Genomic DNA, 8,468 nt, shown 5'->3' with positions numbered 1-8,468 from the left:
CCTCACACTCATAGGACACCTCACACTCACAGGACACCACTTCACACCCACAGGACACCTCACACCCACAGGACACCACCTCACGCCCACAGGATACCTCACGCCCACAGGACACCTCACACCCACAGGACACCACTTCACACCCACAGGACACCTCACACTCACAGGACACCACTTCACACCCACAGGACACCTCACACTCATAGGACACCTCACACTCATGGGACACACTTCACACTCAACAGGAAGCAAGGCTACTTGAGACAGAGGCTAACATGACCCTTTTCAGGTACATTGAGGATGGTCACTCCTTGCATTTGTGCACTACTTGGTTTTTCAACGCATGTCCCACAGTTCTCATGTTATTTTATTCTTACGGTAATCCTGGGTTTCAGTTTGCTTGGCCAGAAGATTCCTCAGGAATAAATTTGTTAGAGCCCTTTGCATCCATTGCCGCCTTCTCCTGTCACACATGTGTATGGATTTCCTCCTCATCACCAGAGGCGGAAATGGAGGCTCAGAGAGCACGTATGTCCTGTCCCAAGTTCACATCGTGGAGGTGGCAGAGTTGGGGCTGAAACTCAGGAATTCTGAATTCGGAGAGGGAAATTTGTGACCTCTGGTGGTCTTAGCGATCTGGGGTGGAGGGGATAGGATTAGAAAAAACTTCCTCCCCCTGGAAAAACTCACTTCATCCCCAAAGGAAAAGTCTGGCTTCCAGAGCCCACCTCAAAGGGCCCCAGGTCAGAAGCCCCCGGTCCACCACCGTTCACCCCAGCTCCCAAGTCCAGTCTGTGGACACCATAGGTATTTGCTTCTGGTGAACGTGTCTCACACTGCTTCCTCTTGTTCCCTCAGAAGCGGTTCTGGATTTCTTACACTGGTGAGTTGGTAAATGGCCCATTTTCATCCCACCCACCAGCCCCTCTCCTCAGCATACTGACACTGACGCTCTCCACAGATGGGGACCAATGTGCCTCGAACCCGTGCCGGAATGGAGGCACCTGTGAGGACCAGCTCCAGTCCTACATCTGCTTCTGCCTCGACGGTTTCCAGGGCCGGAACTGTGAGACAAGTGAGGAACCCCACAGTTTGCAGACAGAGCCCCCAGCAGGCTGATGGGCATGGCCTGCTCCCCCGCCAACACGAGAGTCTTGGTTCTAAGGTGCTGGTTCTCAAACTTGGTCGCCCCCTATCCACTTCTGGGAATCCTAAAACCCTTGGGTTCCCAGTGCTGGGAGATTCAGATACACCTGGAGAGAGCCCAGTGAGGGCTCTGCAGGGCTGCCCAGCTTCCAGTCGAGACAGCTAGGAAAGCTGTGTCTTCCCTTCCTGCTTTACAAAACTGTGAGGTATTTTTTCACCTTTCAAATATTAAAGTATTGCAAAGCTCAGGGGTTCCTCAGACCATCAGATATACTCAAAATTACAGCTTATTACAGTGGAAGGATACAGAATAAAGTCAGCAGAGGGACAGGTATGAGCTTCCCATTGTCCTCTCCCAGTGAAGTACCACGGACAGCCTTCCGTTCTCCAAGAACAATGTGTGACGAGACTTAGGGAGTGTCACCACCACCCCAGGAAGCACCTTATCCAGAGACTGTACCGGGCTCAGTCATGTAGACATGGCTGACCTTAGTCTCCAGCCCCTCCAGAGGTGGAGGTGACACTGTGTGGCCCAAGACCCCACCATGAATCACATTGTTAGACATCCAGTATGGGCCAAAGCCCCCAGGGAAACAACATTCTTATCAGGCAGATTAAATTAAGTGTCCAACCTCACCAGCCAGGGTGTGGAGGTCACCGCCTAGGAGCTCTTTGGGCGAGTTCAATCCTTTACCATACAAATGTACATTCTTATACCCAAAGTGCTTTTCTGGGTCACAACCACCTTCCGCTCTAAGCAAACCAGAGGCCAGGGAGAGGAAAGGCAAAACTAAGGGATGAGGCTTCTGTCAGTTATCTGGGGTTGGAAAGCCTCAGTGTCTTTGCCTGGCCTTTTATGCTCAGGATCCCTGGTGTGAGTCCTCCAGGACCATGACGCTCAGGATCCCTGGTGTGAGTCCTCCAGGACCATGGTGCTCAGCAGTCCTGGTGTGAATTCCCCAGGACCATGATGTTCAGGATCCCTGGTGTGAGTCCCCCAGGACCGTGATGCTCAGGATCCCTGGTATGAGTCCCCCAGGACTGTGATGCTCAGGATCCCTGGTGTGAGTCCTCCAGGACCATGATGCTCAGCAGTCCTGGTGTGAGTCCCCCAGGATCGTGAACCTCAGGAGCCCTGGTGTGAGTCCCCCAGGACCGTGAACCTCAGGATCCCTGGTGTGAGTCCCCCAGGACCGTGAACCTCAGGATCCCTGGTGTGAGTCCCCAGGACCATGATGCTCAGGATCCCTGGTGTGAATCTCCCAGGACCGTGAACCTCAGGATCCCTGGTGTGAGTCCCCCAGGACCATGAACCTCAGAAGCCCTGGTGTGAGTCCCCCAGGACCGTGAATCTCAGGAGCCCTGGTGTGAGTCCCCCAGGACCATGAACCTCAGGATCCCTGGTGTGAGTCCCCCAGGACCGTGAACCTCAGGATCCCTGGTGTGAGTCCCCAGGACCATGATGCTCAGGATCCCTGGTGTGAATCTCCCAGGACCATGAACCTCAGGATCCCTGGTGTGAGTCCCCAGGACCATGATGCTCAGGATCCCTGGTGTGAATCCCCCAGGACCGTGAACCTCAGGAGCCCTGGTGTGAGTCCCCCAGGACCATGAACCTCAGGAGCCCTGGTGTGAACTCACTTCCAGGCCAAGCCTTCCTTCTGGGGTCCTGGACAGACACAGTGAGCTAACCCTGTGTCCCACATTGTAGCATTGCCCTTCCGAGTCGGGAGGAATGTTCCTCATCTCCATCTGTCTGAGCCAGTGGTCAGTCCCGGCCAGCTCACGGGGGCAGGAGGGTCTGGCTGTAGAACCAGCTCATCTGCCTGGCCTCTTGCCAGCAGGTCTCCCCTCTCAGTGGACACTTTTACTGCCCCCACCGGCCTTTTGGTTTCCCTGGGCCCTCCCCGCTCCCACCAACTGCTGGGAGGGGAGCACGGAGGCCCCACGTGCCAGTCCTCTGTCCCGGCTGGCTAAGCTGCTCAGACGTGGGACCATCCCAAGCCCAGGTCACCCTTCTGGATGAAAGCACAGAGCCAGCTGGTACCTGGCTGTCCCTGCAGCAGCAGCTAAGCACCACAGTCATGCAGAGCGGGGGCTGGCCTCCCCCTGGCCGGCAGGGGCCCCTCTCAGTCTGTCCCCTTCCTGTCCTCAGACAAGAAGGACCTGCTGGTCTGTGTGAATGAGAATGGCGGCTGTGAGCAGTATTGCAGTGACCACGTCGAGGCCGGGCGCTCCTGCCGCTGCCACGAGGGGTACGCGCTCCAAGACAACGGGGTGTCCTGCGTGCCCACAGGTAATGGGCCCTCAGGGCCCAGCCCCAGGGGCTGTGCTCTACTTCCTTCCCAAGGAGCAGCCACCCGTTGCTGCATGGCCGCAGCCGTCTTGGCAGGGACGAGAGGGTGGGATGGATCTAGTACCTGCTGCCCCGCCCACGCCCACTCGAGAACAGGCCACGGTGGCGTGCGCAGGACAGAGCCCTGGGGCAGCTCCCTGGAGGGCGCGGGGCCACCTGCCTGCTCACGGCAGGCCCAGAGGAGCAGAGCGAGGCTCTGCCCGCCCCGCCGCAGGTCCCTGAGCTGGGGGCACATCGCCGCACCCAGCGTGGTACTGACTGCGGCTCAGTCCAGAGTCCAGGTCTTTCTGAAAGGCAAGCACTGTTAGGAAAATGCAAAGTTTCCCCAAACCAGTCTCAAGCTAATACAGTTCCAACAGCGGGGCACGCGAGGCCTGTCTGTCCAGAGAGAGACGGGCCCCACCCAGGCTAGAGCCCGAAGTTCAGCTGCCACCTCCGAACGGTCTCTCCTCCGGCCCAGGGACCTTACTGAGGAGACCGAGAGCTCAGAGTGTCCTCCATACGGCAGCGCCGTTGTCCAAGGCCTGCTCATCCTCCTCAGTCAGTTAGGCAGCGCTTCATTCCGCTGGGAAACGAGCAGAGCCCAGCTTCCAGAGGGGGGAACCTCTGTTCCGGCAGGAGCCCCGGGTCTTGCAGGCCCCGCAGCTCCCACACGGGTGGCCCTGCCTGGGCGGCCCTCAGAGCCCACCCCCACAAGCTCATCGTCAGGCATGAACCCCCCACGCCCCTGCCTGATGACTTGCTTTCTACAGTGGAATATCCGTGTGGAAAAATACCTGTTCTGGAGAAGAGAAATGGCAGCAACCCTCAAGGCCGAATTGTGGGTGGCCAAGTGTGCCCTAAAGGGGAGTGTCCGTGGCAGGTAAGGCTCCGGGGCCCCCAAAGGGACAGGGGGCGGTCAGCTGCTGGACCCCGGCGCCAAGTCTCCCCTGCTGGTGCAGGGCACTTGCTCCTCCTTGTGAAGCCCCAGCTGCCCGCTCCCCTCTGTCCGTCCGGATGTCAGCTCGGCTCCGGCCTCCCTCGGCCCCTCGCGGCTGCGGGCCTCACTGCCCTCCGCAGGTGAGGGAACCGAGGCCTCCAGGGACAGATGGCCCAGGCAGGTTTGAACCCAGCCCAAGCCCATCACTATCTGCCTCCGGAAACTGATTCTGGAGCTGCGACACGGCCTCCTACCGGGGGGGGGGGGGGGGTTGTGGGGCCACCTGTGGGCTGGTTCCTGTAGGAAATGCAGAGCCTCAGGCCCCAGCCCCACTGGGCCAAAATCGGCGCCGCACTCGGGTGTCCGAGCCCGACCCAGGGGTCCTCGGGACCCTTCATGGGGGACGCCCGAGGTAAACTGTTAAGAGTTTTCAACGTGCGAGAACCTCGTCGGGGACGCTGGAGGCTCCCTGCTCACCGTGGCCTGACCGCGGGTTCAAAGCAGCCCCAGGCCTCCCACTCTGCTGCTGCCTCAGGGGCCTCAGGGCCGGCCTGCCGGCCTGCACCCCCATCCCACCTCCCACGGTAGCCGGGCCTGCGTGGGGCCTGCGTGGTCCACGGCCCACTCCTCAGCTTGGCAGAACCCCGCGTTTTGGTGTTCAGAGGGATAATGCGAGCTGGACACATCCGAACGGGACGGACGTGTTCAGTGTTCCGCGGAGCGCCCGGAACTGGCCGCGCCTCTGTGCGGCAGGGGCGGGGTGATGGGGGCGGGTTTCTGTGTGTACAGCAGAGAGCCCTGGGAGGGCCGTCTGGGCGGCCGCAGCAAGCACGTCCTCCCACCCGCGCACAGGACCCCCCAGTACCACTCACCCCCACCCCCAGGAGAGAGGGCCTCCTTGCCCGTGTTAGCGGGCTGGGGGGGACTGAGGCCCACAGAGATTCAGGCCCAGCCCACCCTCCAGGGGTGGCGCAGAGCCGTTGTCAGCCAGGCTGATTTTCGGGCACCAGTGTCCTGCCTTCAACAGGCAGGGGCGTGTCCCCGAGCCCCAAGCGGCTGTTCTCACCTGCTCGGGAGGCCTGGCCTCCGAGGGGCCCAGCAGCTGCCGGCTCGGGGGAAGAGGCGGCATGTCCCTGACACCCTTGGTCCTGCTGTCCACGCTCGGGACATCAGGCCTCCGACGCACTGACCCCACGTCCGGTCTCTTTCCTCCCTGGTGGATCCGCCTCACCACGACACGCGGGCCCCTGCCTTGCCCTCGGCCAGGCCTCCCTCTGGCCTTTCAGTTCGTCCCTGTCTGCAGGCCGGCCGGCCAGAGGCTCCGGCTCCTTCCGTGGCCGTGGCAAAACCACCGCAGGGCAAATGTCTCCCCAGAGCCTCACTCAGGCCCTGCTCAGCACCCTCCTTGCTTTTAGGAAGAAGAAACGGGGGCATGTATGGAGGGCTTGCCGTGTGCTGAGAGTCACACTGGGCGCCTCAGCTCACTACCTCTCGCCCTCATGTGCCCAGAACACGATGCTGGGCCGGCCTTCGCAGACCGGGCCTGCTGGGGCGGGCTTGGGTGGTGATGCTGGGCACGTGGGGGCACCAGTGGCCACGTCCCGTGGTCGGGCTGGTGTCTGTGAGCTCTCCGTGGCCATTGCTAGCTGGGGAGGCGGGTCCCCAGGGAAGCGTGCTGGGGCCGTGAACTCCGTGTACTGTGCCCGCGCAGGCTGTCCTGAAGGTGGACGGGGCGCTGCTGTGTGGGGGCACCCTCCTCGACGCTGCCTGGGTGGTCTCTGCAGCTCACTGCTTTGAAACAGTCAAGAACTGGAGAAACCTGACCGTGGTATTGGGTAGGTTTTGTGATTCCTCCACCCGCTGAGAGTGGTTTGTGAACAGGACCAGCTTCCACAACCAGATGAGCATGTCCAGGCAGACCCCAGTGCCCCCGGGTCCCCCCGTGGCCATGGTCCCCCAGCCTCTGTCCCACCCACGGAACGTCTCAGGGGTGGTGCTCTCCTCCCATCTCACTTGGGCCAAGAGCCCCCCGGGTCGCGTGGGTCACGGCATGCGCCCTCCGCCTGGTGGGCTATGGGATCCTGGGCACCCCCGGGGAGGGGGTGGGCAAGACTGGGGCAATCGGGCACCCCTCCTCACCCACCCACAGCTGCCTGGCCCGGCAGCCCCTCCTCACGCACCCTCAGCACCCCAGATTCACCCCCAGTCACACTCCGCACCGAGCCTATGGTGGCCGCCTAGGGGCGCTGCTCCCACCAGCCTGGAGCTGGACGCAGTGCCCATCTGCCCCAAAAGGAGGCTGTGGGGCAAGGCGTGAGCGGTGCTGGTCCCCTGCAGGCGAGCATGACCTCGGCGAGGATGAGGGTGAGGAGCAGGAGAGGCACATAACCCGGGTCATCATCCCCGACAAGTACATCCCCCGCAAGACGAACCATGACATCGCCCTGCTGCACCTGAGCAGGCCCGTGACCTTCACCGACCACGTGGTGCCCCTGTGTCTGCCCGAGAAGGCCTTCTCCGAGAGGACGCTGGCCTCTGTCCGCTTCTCAACTGTCAGTGGCTGGGGCCAGCTGCTGGACAGGGGCGCCACGGCCATCCAGCTCATGGCCATCGACGTGCCCCGGGTGATGACCCAGGACTGCCAGGAGAAGTCACGCAGGCGGGAGGGCTCCCCCACCATCACCGAGAACATGTTCTGTGCCGGCTACCTGGACGGAAGCAAGGACGCCTGCCAGGGGGACAGTGGGGGCCCGCATGCCACCAAGTTCCAGGGTACCTGGTACCTGACCGGCATCGTCAGCTGGGGGGAGGGCTGTGCGAACGAGGGCCACTTCGGGGTGTACACCAGGGTCTCCCAGTACATCGAGTGGATGCGCAGGCTCATGCGCTCGAGCACCACCCTGAGAGGCCTCCTCCGGGCCCCGCTGCCCTAGCCCCAGGGCCAGCGCCTGCCCCAAATAAAGCTGCTGCCCGTCCCTCCCTCAAACCCGGAAACACCCCTGCACTTCCTGGGGTGGGAGGGGGCGGGAGACACGGGGACAGACATGGCTGGCCAGGAGGGAGGCCCTGCTGCCCGAGGGCCCCACGCCCACGGGCCAGCCCCTGCGGTGCACACCCGGGGTGGCCTCTCTCGCGCGCATGAGCATGTCAACTTCCCCTCACATACCCTGGAAGCACCATCCATTCACTTCGGTGGCTATCCTTCCGGATCTTTCTGTTTATGTCACTTCTACCATAAAACACACCCTGAGCGCACATCAGGGGCTGCCCGCCATCCACGGTCTGCCCACGCTCACCCCGCTGAGGCCCTGGCCTTGTCCTGGGGCCGATCTTGCTCTCGGGCTCACAGTGCCCCTATGATGAGCCCTCCTCCATGGAGGCTGGTGTTCGAATCCAAGAGCACCCTGATGGGTTCCCGAAACACCACAGAATGTGTGTTCTCTTCCTGCCAAGGCCCTGGTCTGTAACACCAGGTTCCTCGGTCCCGCCCCACGAGCGCGATCAGGGAAGGACCCGGTGACATTTTTATCAAGCGCTTCAGCTGAGTGTGCAATCTGCTCAGCCTAAAGTCACATAGGCTGCGGAGGAGTGAGAGACAAGCCGTCCGTGGGGGGAGCTGACGCAAAAACGGGGCCCGAACGCGGCCAGGTGGGTAAGAGCACAGCCTGTGGGCACCTCGCCCCCTTTCGGGACACACTTGGGGGTGGGTGCCTGGAGCACCAACAGTGCTCAACACCTGTGCGTTCGGGCGCCGGGACCTGCTGCGCTGAACAGTCAAGCCGTGTCCAGCACAGGGCGGGCCAGGGGCCACCGGGTCCGTCACCTGGTTTTGCCGAGGTGTCATCAGGACACGCCCCTTCCTTACTCCGCATCCTTGGCCGCTCGGAACCGCAGCCCAGAGCCGTTAGGACAGAGACCATGCTCTGCCCCCAGAGGCCGACGTGTCCACCCTCCGGGCCTTGACACAAGAGGCTTGCCGCCCGCGCAGCCTGCCGCCGGCCCGGGGCTCAGCGAGCAGGCACGACGTTGTCCCAGACGGGCTCTGCC

The 8,468-nt window shown here is 62.0% G+C and overlaps 1 protein-coding gene across 3 annotated transcripts in view; it reads left to right on the top strand.

Annotated features, from left to right (window-relative positions):
* F7 (coagulation factor VII) overlaps positions 1-7,489 on the top strand; it is a 12,100-nt gene extending 4,611 nt beyond the window's left edge. The window contains exons 5-10 of one of the 3 annotated variants that reach the window (XM_035002926.1): positions 859-883; positions 962-1,075; positions 3,302-3,442; positions 4,255-4,364; positions 6,133-6,256; positions 6,759-7,489. In XM_035002926.1, coding sequence (XP_034858817.1) covers positions 859-883; positions 962-1,075; positions 3,302-3,442; positions 4,255-4,364; positions 6,133-6,256; positions 6,759-7,354 — 1,110 coding nt within the window. In that variant the 3' untranslated portion in view covers positions 7,355-7,489. The remainder of the gene's footprint in view (positions 1-858; positions 884-961; positions 1,076-3,301; positions 3,443-4,254; positions 4,365-6,132; positions 6,257-6,758) is intronic. The other 2 variants (XM_035002927.1, XM_035002928.1) reach the window with 2 other exon arrangements.
* Positions 7,490-8,468: the final 979 nt, after the last annotated feature.

Source organism: Mirounga leonina, unplaced genomic scaffold (genome assembly GCF_011800145.1).
Source record: "Mirounga leonina isolate KUSES-001 unplaced genomic scaffold, KU_Mleo_1.0 Mir_127, whole genome shotgun sequence".
Classification (NCBI taxonomy): domain Eukaryota; kingdom Metazoa; phylum Chordata; class Mammalia; order Carnivora; family Phocidae; genus Mirounga; species Mirounga leonina.
The sequence above is the reverse complement of the archived record's forward strand: the minus strand, read 5'-3'. Positions and strand labels throughout refer to the sequence as shown.